The 18,187-nt window shown below is 29.4% G+C and overlaps 1 protein-coding gene across 1 annotated transcript in view; it reads left to right on the top strand.

The window, feature by feature from the left end:
• The window catches only part of LOC142322963 (uncharacterized), a 202,435-nt gene that overhangs the window by 114,993 nt on the left and 69,255 nt on the right, over window positions 1–18,187 (top strand). Inside the window, exon 4 of the mRNA XM_075362064.1 lies at window positions 16,935–17,951. Coding sequence (XP_075218179.1) covers window positions 16,935–17,951 — 1,017 coding nt within the window. The remainder of the gene's footprint in view (window positions 1–16,934; window positions 17,952–18,187) is intronic.

Here is an 18,187-nt window from a genome sequence, read left to right as displayed (position 1 = left end):
TAAACCACACAATTCTAAAGATTGACCTTGAGCTTTATTGATTGTGATTGCAAATCCCAATCGAATTGGGAATTGCAATCTTTTAAATTGAATTGGTGTATCGCTCGGGATCATGGGTATTCGAGGAATGAGGACATCTTCACCTTTGAAAGGGCCTGTTAAAATCGTTGCTTCCACTACGTTATTCATCAATTTCTTAACTGCAAGTCGCGTGCCGTTGCAGAGTTTTGGCTGATTAATATTCCACAACAGGATAATTGGCACACCTATTTTAAATTTTAATATGTGTGGTTGCATCCCTGGCAGATCAAGTGAGTTTAAAAATTCCGTTGGATAATTAACTACTTCATCTGCTTCCACAACGGTGTCTATCGACTTATATGTAATTTCCTCACTTTGAATGCTGGATTGAATAACATTATTAAGTTGATAGACATCTTTATTCTTTGCGGTAAGGATAGCTCGTTCACTGAGCCAATCGTGATTTCTATGATTAATTTGAATATCAGAAAATACTTTTTCGATCAGTTCTTATTTCGATGTTACTAAATTACAAAAATTATCAGGAAGTGATATTCGTCTAGACGTCTCATCGACTGGCAGCTGTCCGTTTCCAATGTCCAGTAACTGTCGTGAAAATACCTCAGCTGATGGATCATTCTGCAACTGGACACGCATATTCGTAGTCAACTGCAATGTACGTACGTGTCGCCACAGTATTGAATATTTCAGGCAAGCATTTATTTCGTCTGCTGGTGTCGATCGAGAAATTACAGGCAGTGTTTGCCTAAATTTTCTCCTGCGAGCAATATCAAAGCATTCCCAAATGGTTGAACGTTTCCACGCAAATCTCGTAACGATCGATCAAGAGCTTTAAACGATTTTTTATGTGCCATCGTGCATTCATCACAAACAATGAGTTTACATTTTTGTAATGCTTTTCCCATACAGGATACTTTGGAAATATTGCAGTGGGAGTCTCGATGATTTGCATGTTTAATGGCAACTTCAAAGCTGAATGCGCAGTCCTTCCACCTGGTAACAATGTCGCAGCTATTCCAGACGAAGCAAGAGCTAAGGCTATGTCATTTTTTGATCGAACCGTTGCTAGAATCAATCTAATGAGGAATGTTTTCCCAGTTCCTCCTGGCGCATCCAAGAAGAAGGTCCCCCCCAACTCCGACATTTATCATTTGCATTATGCGATCATAAATGCCTTTCTGTTCACGCGTTAATTTGGGAATGTTTGATTGGACATGTGACTGAAGATCACCAATGTTGTAACTCTGTTCACGGCGTAAATCCACATCAAATGAAGCAATCGCAGCTCGTGTGGGTGCTGGCATTCCCAATTGACTAACAACTTTATTTGCATTAGCTAAGCACTTGTCTTCAATATTTATCAATGCTTCGTTGTAAACGCCTTCTGTAAATTCAGACAAAAGTGAATATTTAACCTAACAAAGGATTTTTTGGTCATTATGTAGGGATATTATTTTCTGTGTATTTGGTTATTCCGACTTTTTTGTTTGCATAGTCTTAAGTCTATCTGGGTTATAAGAAAGTTGGGTGTTTTAATTTATTTACTGTAAGTCATCCTTCTTGGTGGCTTTTCCTTTTGTTTTGGTGTTTTTTTTTTTTAAATACAGATGTTTTAGCTGTTAAATAGAATTCAAAGAAATTTGTTACTTAATCAGTTGTGATTTTGTTTACATTGGCAACGGCCATACGGGCTCTTTGTGATTGGTCATTGTGTTTGACAGCGGCCATCTTGCATTGATCTGATTGGTTTTCCTTTGTTTACATTTCCATCTGATTTATTAGCCTCTTATTTATTAAAAAACTGTACAAATTAAAAATAGATAGATAGATTTATTAAAAATAGATGAAAACAATCTTTGATGGGGGTTATATATCGTGCTAAAATTTTTATTTTATCGTGTTTTTTTAAAAATAAAATACAGATGATTTAGCTGTTAAATATAATTCAAAGAAATTTGTCGTTGTGTTTGACAGCGGCCATCTTGCATTGATCTGATTGGTTTTCCTTTGTTTACATTTCCAAATTAAAAATGTAGAAATTAAAAATACATAGATAGATTTATTAAAAATAGATGAAAACAATCTTTGATGCGGTTTATATATCGTGCTAAAATTTGAGCACAATCGGTGCAGAACATTTTCAGTTTTGAAGCGTACACAAACGAACTTAACATTTTTATATATATAGATATATTAACAAATATAAAAATGCACTGCAAAGTAAAAAATAAATTATATAAATATCTAATAAATAACCAATAAATAAAAAATAAATATTTGTAATAATTATTAAATTTTAAAATTAAAAGTAATTAAAAGTAATATTTAGTTAAATAAAAGCGTGGCGTAGTTTTTATAATTTATTTAAAACAACAGAACATTTATTTTTTACAATAATTAATCTTCATTTTCCTTTTCAATAACGACGCGAGGTGGCGGAAAGGTCTGCTGGAACCTCTCCAGTTGAGACTGACTAGCTACAAGTAACAATCTGGGAATATGCACCCACTCACTTTCTTTGTACGTGTTCTCACATAATCTCCGCTAAAAGTTTCATTTTAATTAATTATGAATTTTTATTTAATGAATTCATAATTGTGATTACAATTATAATAATTAATAATTTTTCAGGTAACCGTCAAAATGTAATAACTTCGTGCAAGATTTCTAAATTTAATTTTTTATTTTTAATCTTATTAACCCTTAAAGGTCATCTCGGTGCAAATTTGATATCAAAGAATTAAAACTTGAGTTATTTTATTACAGATAAATAAAGTATACTAAACAAAAATATACATATACATATACTAACAGATATACATATACTAAACAACCTCATTAAACAAAAATATATTTTAAAATACAGCAAATGTCTATAAATACTTATTCGAAAACATTGTTATAAAAACTGCGCCACGCTTTTATTTAACTAAATATTTTCATTACTTTTAATTTTAAAATTTAATTATTATTATATATTTATATAATTTATTTTTTTTAATGTTCAGTGCATTTTTGTATTTGTTAATATATTATATATTTGTTTTTAAATTCTCAATTTGATTTAATTCTTATTTTTTACTTTTTAGAGGGTTTTTCTAATTTGTTTCCTTTTTTTATTAATGTTAATATTAATATTAGTTAAATAAAAGCTTTTTTAAAAAAATAATTTTTTATATGTAATCAAATATATTTTTGTAATTTTTTTGTATTTTTTTTAAGACTAAAAAAAAGTGAAAATATTTATTTTTACACATCGAAGTTACATACGTGTACCAAATTTCAATCATTTTCATACGATAGTTCATGAGAAATAAAAATTTTCAACTAAATGCATATCAAATTCCGACACCGTAGTGCTGTTTTGTCATCGAAGTTACGTGTACCAAATTTCATTGATTTTCATACGATAGATCAAAAGATATAGCAGTTGCAAGATTTGATTATTCCTAAAGCGAGATAAATAAAAGCTTTTAATAAAACAAATTAAGTTGTTTTCATACAGAACAACAATATGTAAAATAAACAATTTATTTTCTATTTCTAATAAAAAAACATTGATTAAAAAAAATTGTAAATACAAAACAAAAATATAATCTTCTGGAAAATTCATGCCCACCATAAAAGAACATAGGCCTCTCGTATGGTAAGCAATGCTAAAAGCAACCAAAATACTTTTTAACATCATTCCACTACCTTTTTTTTTATCTTCTTGAATATAAGCGGTGTCAGTCAGTGTTCTTTTTCACGAACCTATCCGGATCAATTAATGGAAAATTATTTAGTCCTGTAGAAATTTTGTAAATCTGTTTATATATTTAACCAACTGCAGAGGCGAGCCGTAGTCACGCCCTCCGCAGTTAAAGTAAAAAAAAAATATTTTTTTTTACTTCTATTAGATGAATTCTTTGTAGAATCCAAGTGAAAAATCCATGAGAAATATACACCAAAAAAATTCAACATTTTTAAAATGTTTTAAAGATAAGAAATCAAGTTTAAATTAATAACTCGGTATCGATTGTACACGGCTATAATTATCGATTACATTTTTCGAGTAAGGTAAATCGTGACCGTTACGAATTCACAGGTAGCATTTTTATCCGAACGAATAAGAATTTTTTAAGTGAAGAAAAACGTCGTCGGAAAATATATATTTACCTTATGAGAGAATCCAAGACCCGTAATACAAGAATTTTCCCGACAGTGAACGATATATATCAAGTTCCGTTAAATTGATTTTAAAACAACATTACATTTTAAAATCTGTATCTAATAATAAATAAAAATATAGGACAATAAACCGTTGTTTAATTTATTACAAATTTCTTCTTTTTTTTAATTAGATATTTTAATAAACTAGAATGATTAAGCGAATACATTCGATATTTTATAAAGATACAAAATAAAAAATGAATACTACAATAAACACAAAATAAAAATAAAACGTAAAGAACACACTATCTTAATTCTGAATGAATTATTCGATCGCAAAAACAAGAAAGAATAAAAATAAAAAAGCGTACGTCTATAAATCGATGAATGAATGAATCGTAGGATTTAACAGTGTAGTGTACGACTGTGTTTCATTCAAAACGTCTGGATTGGCGGGTTTACCGGAAATGACTGAGAATATTCTGCAGCGGAAGCCGTTCACTCACATGACTTCCGGTAAGACGCTGCAGCCTGTAGATGAATACTAACAATCTTTATACTCATTCTTTCTATTACATTATAACCCCTCTTCCCAAAAATACATTTTCATCGCTCTTCTCCCGAATAAGATTCGACGAATAAATAACTGTAAAAAATGCTAATCGCTTTTTTATTCATTATATAATTTTTATACGTATGTAATACGCATTACCGAAATACGACCTTCTTCGTCTATTTTCTTCTAGACTTAGTAGAATACATGCTTTAACAATTAATTATTTTTAAATTACAAAAAAATAATAAAAAAGAAATACAGGAGATAATCTATTTTTTAATCAACATTTATTTCTTAGGAAGATGTAACAGAAGATTGAGCAAAAAATGATGATCTGATTAAAAATTCAAGATTATTATTTTTTATTTATTGTAAGATTCCATTTATCATGTCAAAAAATTATAACTGAAGTAAGACATGAATTTTTGCCATTGCTAATTAAATCGTTTAACTAGTTTGATGTTATATGCTAGTTTGATGCTCTACCCTTTTCTTGTACTAATTTTAATGTCTACGTATTTAATTAATTCTGTAGAATCCGACTGGCACATCTATTAATTTTTTTCTTCCATTATTATTATATTTAACACTTTATAATACCTTCAAGTCTTAATACCCTCTGCGCCATTTACTTCGAGATAACAATTGAGCCAGTCAGTTTAGTCGTTTCTTTTTTCAAAATTATACACCAAGTTTATCTCTACTACAATCCGTATTAAATTCTCTTCTTTTCAAATTTGGCTTACCGTTTAATTTTCTATAAAATCCCGTTTAAAAAAAAAATACTTTCTAGATTTTCTATTGTCCTGTTTTGCTACTACGAAAAGTTAAAATTCCATAAAAATATTCTTTATTTTTAATTTTTTCATAATTCCTTACCGACATTATTAAAACAATAATTTTTTTTCTGTATTAAAAAAACAATTATTTTTTTTTTTTATAATTTACAGTTTCTATAATTCTATAAACCGTGTCACTCCTCGCATCCTTTAACAAGATCAGCACGGGAAACGTTTACTCGTTGGAATGGTAATGCAATTATCAGGAGACCTATATTACACCAAATCCCTATAACGATGATTTGTTATGTGTGTATATATATTTATATTTATAATACATATATTTATAATTTTTTATATCATTATAAATATACGATATTATTATTTGTATGATTTAATTAAATTATTACAGAATCTGGATATGTAAATTAAACTTGAAACTTGGGCGACATCATTTCATACTTTTATTTATACTTCCTACATCTAAGTACAGCTAGGACAAATTTTTCCAAATATAATCGGTTCAGGATAAACATAAATTCTCACTCATACAATTAAGAATTTGAATAATCCAGGAACTGTAAAAAAAAATGCAATTCTATTCATAAAACATTTTGAGGTTTGCAGGTATCTAACACTGCTTTCTTGATTCGAGATAAGTAAGAAAACCACATCACCTGTTCAAGTAAAAAGCATACCTGCAGCTTGTTAGACCGGTACAGCGCGCCGTGCCGGGATGAGTGTTGTTAATTAGAACCTGACAACAGAATGATGGCCGGGGACGGTACTGAGCAGCCATTTCCATTAAAATATAACTAATTTGGCCGGGCTTCAAACTATCAGCCTCTAGCACAGGAGGCGATACTTAAAAAAATAAAAAATAAATAGCAAGACGATGGTATCCAGATAAATAGGGGAAGTAACAGGATATAAATACAAACTTCAGTCGTTTGTAGAATTTTCTTGTTTATTTATCTGAAATTTTCTCTATTTATTTCTTTCTGAAACGTTCGGCACGTTTCAAGGAGTATTTATAATGGAAAACAATCACCCCGGTCTCCACGGTGAGTCATTACTTCTAAGCCTATCATGTAGAAGATTATGGGATTTTTGGCATTTTTACCACTCCTATATTAACTCGCTCTTGGACTATGTATATGAGATTCATGAACCTATCACTCTAATTTTGAAGCACTTCCGCTTATTCATTCGCTCTGAAAATTTGCATACAGGTTTGCTCCTGATGACAACACATTTTACAACATTTTCAAGTCGCTATGATGCGTTAATTAGTGAAAAAATATGTCCCTTAATACAGCGAAAAAATGCCCCTTGAACTTCTGCAATCTCGTTTACATGCATATTTTCTTGGTGAAAGAATTTCCGTGTTTGTGATATTATCGTTTCAATTGATTAAATTGAACGAAAGTATTTTTTCTACGGCTGAGGCAAAAATTCAAATTTCATATAAACGTTACGTTCAATATTTGTTTGATGATTCATGATACTAAAGAGCTAGTAAATAAAAGTCGTCGCCCCTCTTCGATCCTCTTCGTAAGTGAGAGTACGCATTTTCCCTACGTAGATTACAAACTAAGATCAAAATCACCTTAAAATTGCAAAAAAAAACTATCAAAAAGGTTCAAAAAAGTACAAAAAAAAAATTAAAAAGTAATTTTGCTGTCGACAGAATTTGAACAGGCGACCGCATAACGGTAAAAAAAAAACTGCCCGCAACTTTTGTTAAATTATGGCTGGAGTTTGGAAATCCGGAATTTCCTTTGGTGTATTGAGTGACATTACTAACTGGTTCAATGTATGAGTGCATGAGAAATTTTAATATGTGAGACAGAGATCTAGGATTTATGCTGTTTGTGATGTTTGAAGTGTATGAGTGAGTATACACAGTAATATTTTAAGATATATGAACTTTTAAAGCTGCCTATACTCTTGCCTGGGGTATTGGAAATTTGAGGCATGAAAACTTTGAATGATCGCTCAAAGCTGTGCGCTAGCGCAGCTGTAAAGTACAAACTTATGAAGACTAAAACGAAGAAAATAAAAAATATTTTTAAAATACCACTTTTAAATTAAACGCAATAAAAGGTAAAAGGAAATTTTAGCACGGTATCTCAGAATGGATTTGACAGTAAGTCAGATGATACGTAAGATTATGTAAAAGTCATAGCTTCAAATTAAAAATTTGATGTTTTTGCTAGTTTTTTTCATATGCGTGATGAATGTCCTAAAAAGTGGGGAGCTCATGTCAAAGTGCAAATCTTTGCTCCTCACTCTTTAGGCCATTCATCACGCATATAAAAAAATTGGTAAAAACATCAAATTTTTAATTTGAAGCTATTTCACATAGTCTTACATATCACCACCAAAGCTTGTTGTCGAATCCATTCTGAGACACCGTCCTAAAATTATTTTTTATTTTTTAGTGCGTTTAATTTAAAAGTGGTTTTAAAAATTTTTTTAGTTTTTACTTTTTAGTGCGTGGTTTTTAAAATTTTTTTTAATATATTTTTTTATTCAAATATCCTAAAAATTCATCTATCATCTTATCTGACTTAAATTGAGTTTAAGTGCATCTCATAATTTTAATAATTAACAAATAAAAATTATTTTTTCCTTAAGAAAGAAATAATTTTATAAAAGTTATAAAAGTCATTTATCAATTATGTACGCATAAATAAAAAATTTATTAAATTATTTTCCGTGTAATTTTAAAATTAGTCACTAAAGTAATATGAAATATTATATACCGTATTCACGGAAGATCAGTATTAATATACCTCAACAATACTTAACATACAATACCTTAACAATCTTAGGCAGAACTAAGTAGATATTATCTGAACAAAATCAACAGCAATAACAACAGATTGATAATAGTTACATACAAATAGCATAATAACAACAATAATAGTATACTGTTATATAGAATAATACACCATTAAATTAAACAGATAATAAAAGAAAAAATTTCCATACCTTAATACCGTAATTAGAATATTACTTTGCAGATAGATATAATTTTAATTAATTACAATTTACTGTTAATTTGTATCGTATGTATTGTATTGTAATATCATGTTTTATATGATAAACAATAAACAGTTATTCAATTAAAAATAAGCGGAAAATTTAATTAATGAATTAAAACTTTTATCTTTTTCACTGATATCCTTTTTTATTTCTGTTGGAAGTATTTTCATAGGATACGCTACTTGCTCAAAAATAATTAATTATTCCACTTTTTTTTATGTAAAAATATTAATCACAACCACCAAAAGAACAATTTCATCGAAAAAGTATTAAGAAATTCTCCTTATCACAAAAAATTATGAAATCAAAAAAATGTTGAATAATACAAACCCCCCCCCCAAAAAAAAAAACACTTAACAGTGTGAAAGCATCCCTAAAAAAACCGTTTGCCTCGAAAAAAATTGATATATAAAGAAACTGAATACTAATTGCTACTCTTAAACTTCTCAAAAACACAATTTTTTAATTCAAATTCAGAGAAAAGATATTTAATAAATGATGTCCAAAAACTTGAAAAAGTTAAAAAAATCTATTTGCCCCGAGTAAATCCATTTTGGGTGATGAGAAAAGAGTAAAACATGTTTACGTGTCAATTAATGAATATTAATAGTAAAATTAGCTTTTATGTAAAAAAAAAGTGCATAACAAAGCTGCATTGTCGGTTATCATGTTATTGTGTTTTTTTTTAGTGAACCAAAAGTCGCGACCGAAACAAAAGTAGTGAACGATAAGAAGATTAACTATTTCTGTAAATACTCCCCGATAGTAGTTTTTTTTTTTTTTTTTTTTGTCTAGTGTTTTGAGTTTTTGGTGGAGATTCACTCGACTACCAAACGGAGAGTCTTGATAATTATACAATTAAAAAATATAAAAACTAATAATATTCTTTCAGTAGACTATTTGAAAACTGGCTCTAATTAGTCTTCAGTTTTCAAATATCTAGATTGAAAGAACATTGTTGTCTCTTCATACTTTTTATTATATAAATATTAATATTTTTTAAATAAACGAAAAGCATGTATTTATCTAATAAAGTTCCATTCTATATAATAAAATTTTAAACACAATTAATTATTAATTCATTTATTGATATTGTTATTTTTAAATTTATTAACTTATTCTTCTGCTATGATGCATTTTAATAAAATATTTATCAATCATGAGCGAACTAAATTTAACTTCATTATCGTACCATGTAACTTAAAAATTAATATTATAACAAATAAAAACTAATATTTTTTTCAATGCTTCTTTAAATGTTGATATAAAAAACCTAGCACCAAATTAAAACTAAATAGGTTTTAATGATATTTTAACTGATATCTTAAATTCTGACTTCTGATTTTGATCTTAAAAAGTCAAAATTTAAAGAAATATGAACAATATTATTTTTTAGTTTCTAGTAAAATTTTTTTAAATCTTAATTTTTTTTAGATATATTTATTTTTTATATAAAATTTTAATGGGCTTTTTGAAAAACGTATTAAATACATTTTTACTACCTTTTACCATTTTGTTCTCTTGGAATACTTTCTAAATATGTGAAACTGAGCTTTCAAAAACTTTTTCAGAGTTTTCTGTATCCATGTTATTGGGAGTATTTGTAACCAATTTGTACTCTTCCATCTATCACCGAATCAAATAATAAATAGAATCACCAAGTAATTTCTTACTGACTGTACATTTCTTATACTCTTTTCTGAAATTAAACCCTACTAGCTGATTGAGAAGCTAGAATGCTGATGACTAATGTAAAGATTTCCAGTTAAAATGAACTAAGTTTCTCAAGTGATTACCGTCATTGTCAATTAACTGTTCATCACTTCTACTCTGAAATTCTACAGAATTCTGATTCATATCCGGTTAACAGCTGCTGAAGTAACAGGGCTATTGAGGATTAATTAATGGCACTACCTAAGGAATAATCTGAGATTGGCTGAGATGAAATCTCAGGCTGATTATTATTTTGAGTATAATCCCTAAACCACTTAAATATACATTGATGCTTGTTATAAAACTTAACCCTCTTGTAAGAAAGGGAAGATATAAATGGCACTCTCATTGTTGACACTTGCATAAGGAAGAACCATGCGCGGCACATCATGTAAGATGATTAAACTACACATTACTTTTCTCACTGCTAAGTAAATTTAACATAAATATGTATGTATATATGTATATATATACATACATACATAGATATATATACATATATCTGTATGCTGCATATCCATACCCACCTACCTAAATATTTACATTGTTATTCTCCTCCTTAAGAAAGGTTTAGCAATTAATTTACAAAATTATACGCCAATTTTTTTCGTATTTTCTAAGGTATTTGAAAAAACTTATGAAAAATTGGCTTTCAACTTTTCTTAAAAAGCATTCATTATTAGACTTCATGATTATTTTAGGAAAAAATTATCAACTGACATAGTCATTACCCAGTTTTCAGAAAATATTTTAAATAGCAGAGATAAAAAAGATCGCATTTTTATTTTTTTTGCAATCTCAGTAAACAATTTAGTTTAATATTTTTTTATTAATGAAAAAATTTATTCGCTAAAGTATCAGAGAAGTTACTTAAAATTGATTAGTCATACCTTACTAACAGAAACAGGTAGTTGAAATTTCATCTTTTGATAAGAATAAAAATGTAAACTGTAGCTCCTCACTTTAATATGTAGAACCCAGAATGCCTCAGGGAAGTTTCCTCAGTCCTTTACTTTCCTTATTCTTATTGATCTATCTCAAAATCTTAAATATTCATTGTTAATCTCTTCACATCTAATACAACTGACATAAATCCAACAATACTTAAAGATGACTTCTTAAAAGGACTTCAAAATTCTATGTTAGCAATTCAAAAAATTATTCATTGAATGGATTGTAATCATCTAACCCAACTCCATTCTCCATCTAATCTCTACATATTGATAAAACCATTGGAGTGTGTTTCATAGACAGACATACACATTCCAAACAAGCTAATATGGGTTCAGTTACTTTTTATTATCTGTATGATAGTAAATCTAACCATTCCTGAAGTGATCTATACCGGGTGGGCTAAAAGTCGCTACCCATTGTAAACATTAAGAGATCTTGTTTGTGATCTTCTCATCGATTTTAAATTGCAACCTTTTGTTTTCACCAGATGTTATTGATACAAAGATCAGAGTGCACTACTATTAAATCAAATGTCTGTTGCATACAGCTTTTATTATGTTCATTGTACATTGTTGATTCTAACTTGTTGTGAAGATGATTAGTAATGAAGAACGAGTTTTTGCTTTAAAACCTGGTACAAAGGTGGTTATTATTTAATAATAAATGAGTGGGATAACCAATTCAACATTTTTCCACCAATACAGAAGGCTGTCTACAATTTACAAAAATGTTTTAAGAGAATTGCATCTGCAGCGGACTGCCCCGGATCAGGAAGGCCATCATTAACTTAAAGTTTTAGAAGCGGTTATCCAGAGCCCTAAAAAGTCTACTCATAGGCTATCTCTTGAACATAATATTTCTAGAACTGCTGTTCGGAGAATTTTACATAAGACTAAATTCACACATTACATGCTCATCTCATACATGGTCTATCGGAAGATAATCCTGATCGTAGGCTGATCATAGGTTTATTATGTGAGACAATGTTAAATGAAGTAAGAGAAGGTAATAATGAGTTGTTTTCTAAGATAATTTGGAATGAGGCAACTTTCAAATTAACTGGCCACATCAACAGAAACAACTGTACCTATTGGTATTCAGAAAGCAATAGAATTGTTGATGACATTCAGTTAAATCAACCTGGTGTTATCGTTTGGGGTGGTATCTCATGTCATAGAGTAAATGGGCCTTGGTTTTTTGATGGAATAGTAGTAACTGAAGAAGAAGTACCTGGAAATGTTGGCAAGGTATGCCATTCCAAGGCTACAAATGAACGATAACTTCAACTTACTTTACTTTCAACATGATGAAACCACATCCCATTATGCAACAACTGTACAAAACTACATTGATGAGTTACTTGGTGTGAAAGTTATTGGATGGCGAGGGGCAATAGAAATGCCACCACCCAGACCTCACCCATGGATTTTTACTTTTGGGGCATTGTTAAAGATAAATTCTATGCTACAAAACCACAGACAATTAAGGACTTGAAAGATGCTATTCAAAATGCTTTTGAAGAAATAAATTCCAATACACAACATGCAAACTAGTATGCGTAAGTGTCCCAGATTGTCTGCAGAAATTTATCAACAAAAATTGAAAACAATTCGAGAAAAAATGTAAAAATCATGTAGCCTCAATAGAGTGTTGGTTATGAATTTAATTTATTTTTGTTTTGTATTCAAATAATGGCCTTCATGATGGGTAGTGACTTTTGGCCCATCCAGTTTAATGTAATTATTATCTATTGATCAGAATAAAAGATCTATTTATTTATTAAATTAATAATTTTAAATTATAAAAGTTAATTTAATGAGGCTGTTTCAGTATATTTTGTTATATTTATTGTACTTATTATATAAGTTCCTTTTTTTTCTTTGTAAGTAACTATTTATTATAATAATAGGCGAAATTGATATTTCCTATATACGAGTAAAACAATTATGTACATTAAGATAATTCAGGACCAATAATACATGATAATAAATGTTCCATAAGTTTTATTTTAGTAAAGTTAGCTAATCAGTACGTCAGACATACTGCACATATATTTTAACAAGGAGAAAGAGATGGATTAATGACAAATGAAAAAATGTCAGATCCTTATCAGGAATCAAACCAGACATTATTTAATTTTTTTATAGACTTTTAAAAGTATAAAAAATTTTAATTCAGATAATTTTTTTAGTAAAATATCTATTTTAAAATTATAAATGTAATTTTAAAAGTTTATACCAAAAATTTTACCATAAAAAAAAACGCTGAAAACTATGGGTTGTTTCTGACGCACGGCTTACACACAAAAATTAATTTAAAATATTTATCATTTTATTTAAATATATTTGTCGTTTATTTAATTCAATAATCCTGACTAAAGCGCGTGGATGTGGCTGTACTAGCGACGACGGTTGGCACTAACTAAATTAATGTAATTTCACAATTTACGTAGAACAAATTTCGCTTGTACGATCAACAGACTGGTGTAGCCGCAAGGCTTAACGCACTAGATACCGAGTCACTTGGGCGATCGAGTTCGAGATCCAGACAGACGGAGTTACCTTTTTACACTTTAAATATTATTCATTTCTTTAATTCTACCGCTCACCTGGACATCACAACAAAGCGGACAACTACAACCTCATTTTTGGAGTGGGGGTGAGATTTTGCAAATCCTTTTTATACAAATATTGTTACATTTTAATTGTTAACAAATTTTCCTAAGAAAAATAAGACCTTTATTAGGCGAAATCTCGAGATACTGAGGGTGACCTTGCTCTACAGCCGCACCCCATTGATTTTTTAAGTTGAAAATTTATTGACATCAATGCCCCATATATAGAAGTAATCTGACCAAGTTTGGTCAAAATCTGTTCAATAGTTCTGGAGATATAAGGTGATTTAGAGTGCGACACCAAATACACACATGTACATACGAACATCAGGAAAATTTCCATCCGGTTTTTTTGTTTTTTGTGTTCCTTAGCTATCAAAAACATCAAGATCCGGTGAAAACCACATATCTCCAAATCGGACCGATTACAGTAATTTCCCTTCTAGACCTATAGCGCTATCTAGACAGGAAAGTAAAAAAACTAGCATTTTTCTTGTTAGCACTACACAAAGTATAAACTTTCAAAAAACCTTTGAAAAATATTTAAACCGAAGGGAGATTATTTAAAAAGTGGAGGTTGATTTTTAAAAAATTATTTTTTGAATTACTTATATATGCATTAAATAAATTGGTTGGTAACGAATTTGCTGTAATAAAGTTTTCTCTAAAATACTTCTGAAGAACATCGAAATTGTTTTTTTCGCGATATCCCTCCACGTTTTTAACGAATTTTGAAAAATTATGATCATTATCCCATATATAGAAATGTATGTGCTAAATTTGAAGAAAATTGGTTCGGTCAATCCTGAGATATAAGGCCAACAGTAGTACAACACACACAGACGTACGCACATACATGCATGTGTTTTGTTTTTTTAGATAAACTAGTTGGGACCCTAAACGTAAAGATTAGCAAAAAGCCGATATCCCGTTTTTGACATGATCACTATATTTTCTCGGTTAATATAGTTTTTCTAGTTATATTCACCGGGAAAGTAAAATTTCTTCCTAATCTTTATGTAATAATCAATATTTTTCCTTACATAGAAATATTACTTATTACTATACGGTTAACAGCGAACAATATTTCATTTCACCTTAGATAATATAATTGGTATGGTAACAATAGTAAAGACGTAATTTGTCTAAATATCAACTTGTTTTAATAGTGGAACGACAATTTATCAGACAGCTATCTGATGCAGAGTAATCAGTCTGCTACTGCGCACTGCCTGCCTGCTGCGTTCAGCCTGCCTGCTGCTGCTGCGCGGACATGTTACAACAGGCACGAAATGTTGTTAGCCATGCGATGTCAGTTCGTTTGTTATACGTTTAGAGCTTCTGTTACCCGTATGAATAAAAAATTCGTTGTAGCTAAATAATATTTTTTTTTAATTTTTATGATTGTTTAATTGTGTTTTGTACACAAAATTGTGTATGAGTTTCTGTATCTACATGAAAAAAATTAATCTTTTGGAGTATTTTATGTTAAGGTCAGCGTTAAGTATTATTAATAATAATATTTTAAAAGTGCAGTTACTTATTTTGTTTAATATTAAGGATCCGTTAGCCTAGTCGTTTCGTTACATTATATTAATATTATATTCACCCTGAATTGACGTCGTAATTTAATCATTCAGTACGAACTGGTTTTCGAATTTGGAGTAAATATTTCATACCAGTGTTAATAATCATTATTATTTGTGATATATTAAATTTATGATTAATTTTATGAACTAATTTTTTTTTTAGTTTTATATTATAGAATTAAAATACCGTAGCTAATCTCTAAAAATTGAGATTATTTGAAAAAGTATTTCACTAACATTAAATTGATTAGATTTGACTAATGATTAGATTTTTAAAATCTGTTTATACACATTTTTTAATAAAACAAATTAAGTAGTTGATTCTCAAAATGAGATTGGTTTTGATGAAAATATAAGCATGAATTTTAATAGCTTATAAAAAAATCGAACCTCACACCACTATGTTTGTAACTTTCAGTGAGTACCCAAAATGGGGGTTTTTAGGGTGCGGCCAATAGATGGGGGTTAGAAACCTCATTTTGTGAAGGAAAAATTTTGGAGCACAATGAGAAGCTAATAGAAAAAACTGCAACGAAAATCAACCCTTGTACTGCCTTCTATAACCATTTTTAGGGGTGAGGGTGAAATTTAGCAAAATATTTTTTTACAAAAGTTGTTTACTTTATTAATATTCACAAAATGATAAAATAAAAAATATAACCTTATTTATCCAAAATCTTAAGATAAATTCATTTTTCCCTCTGTATTCCTCACCACTTGGCCTTTAGAAATGAAAATTTAATAGCATCAATGCCCCTACTACAGAAATATTACAGCCAAGTTTTGATAATCGCTCCAGTAGTTCTGGAGATATTAAGTCATTTACACACCAACATACATACGCACGTTTTGTCGTGGAAATTTCGATTCCATTTTTCAGTTTTTTGGGGTTCTTAGGGGTCAATTCCTCAAGATTTGGTGAAAACCGGATATGCCCAATTTTGACCATCACCATACTTTCCCTTTTATGAAGCTATAGCGATGCTATAAAAAATTGAAGAAATGAATATAAAAAAACTTGTAGTTACAGTTCTGATATCAATTTCTGGTTACAAAGATCAACTGATTTATATTTTTTATAAAAATATAAGTTACTGCAGGCATCAAAAAACCACTTCACTTCTCACTTTCCCGATTAAGCATGGGACTGGATGCTTGTACAAGTGACTTGTGACTTATATCACATCATTTTATATCACTTAACATATACACCCAACAAAACCAATTTAAAAAAAAAATTAATGAAAATTAGTGGGTGTAGGAAATATCTAAGCAAGTCAATCTCAGTTATCTAACATCAGGGATAAAATACCAACATAATTTGTCTAAATATCAACTTATTATCAGAGTATTACCATGTAAACAAGTATTGCAGTTATAATGTGTTAAATATCTTGATGTCTAAATAAAAAATCAACCAATCTGTAATGTCAACTGTAATCTAATATATTATAAATAAATGAACGTTTTTATTTTTTTTTCAGCTGCTAAAGTGGGAGATGTTTGTTATGGTGATACACACTGCAGACTATGGGACAGTGGCACATATTGTGATTTTTTAATACCAAAATTATTTGGACGATGCATATGTACATCACCATTAAGGCAAGGGCCTAATGGTTTATGCGTACCACCAAGACCACTGAGAACACCATCGCCAACAATAAGACCAAGACCATCTGGTGGAATCGGAGGACATATTTTTAACAAGAATCATCATACTTCATCAGTATCATCTGCACATCAAAGACCGTATGCAGCATCATATATTAGGACAACATCAAAACCTTCTGTCCATTTTAATAATTATTATAACAACAATAACCTCAACACATCGATCTTTAACACACAAAAAAGCACTACAACATTTGCTACAACATCAGTATTTATTCCGACCACAATATCATATACAAAACCAATAATTACAACATCAAAACCTAAAACTACAAGTATGACTATAACAACAAATAAAACTACAACAAAATTAAATTCTCCAACAACTCCTATACCTACCACTTTATTGACACCTTCATTATCTCTTTTAACAGCATCAAATAAAACACCAACAGTTACAAATACAAACAGTAATATCAATAGAAATGAAACATCTTCAATAATGAAAACAACAACAATCAAACCATACAAGGTAACAACAAATATACCATTTTTACCAACATCTATTGATAACATTATACCAAAACGAACCACAACCGTAACACCAATAACAAGTACGACCTTAACATCAATCGGTACCACAGTATCAACAGTACCAACATTGGTAACAATCACAACAACATCTAAGACAATATTAAATAAAACAAATGTAATAAACAATGTAAATCGACCGAATTATAATAGAAGACCACCACATAATAAAATACCATTAAAACGACCATTTATTAAACCAGCATTATCATCAGCTTCATTATTATCTGCTTTTATATCATCACCGAATACACATGCAGCTATTAAACAAGCAAATACAACATTTAGCCAATCAGGTATGTAATATCTTACTCTTTCCATAATTATTTATCACATTTTGTCTATTTTTTCTTCTTTCTCAATAGAAGATTAAGAAAAATCATAATTATAAAAACTGGGCACATAATAAAAACATTCATGAATGTTTATTGACATAACAAATAAAAAATCAATCCAATTTTTACAGTTCCTCAAGGTCATATGACCTTATGGTTTTTATACTTAACTAAAATCAATCGTAGGATATAACCAC

The sequence above is a fragment of the Lycorma delicatula genome, chromosome 4, assembly GCF_047948215.1.
Source record: "Lycorma delicatula isolate Av1 chromosome 4, ASM4794821v1, whole genome shotgun sequence".
In the NCBI taxonomy this organism is placed as follows: Eukaryota; Metazoa; Arthropoda; class Insecta; order Hemiptera; family Fulgoridae; genus Lycorma; species Lycorma delicatula.
The sequence above is the reverse complement of the archived record's forward strand: the minus strand, read 5'-3'. Positions and strand labels throughout refer to the sequence as shown.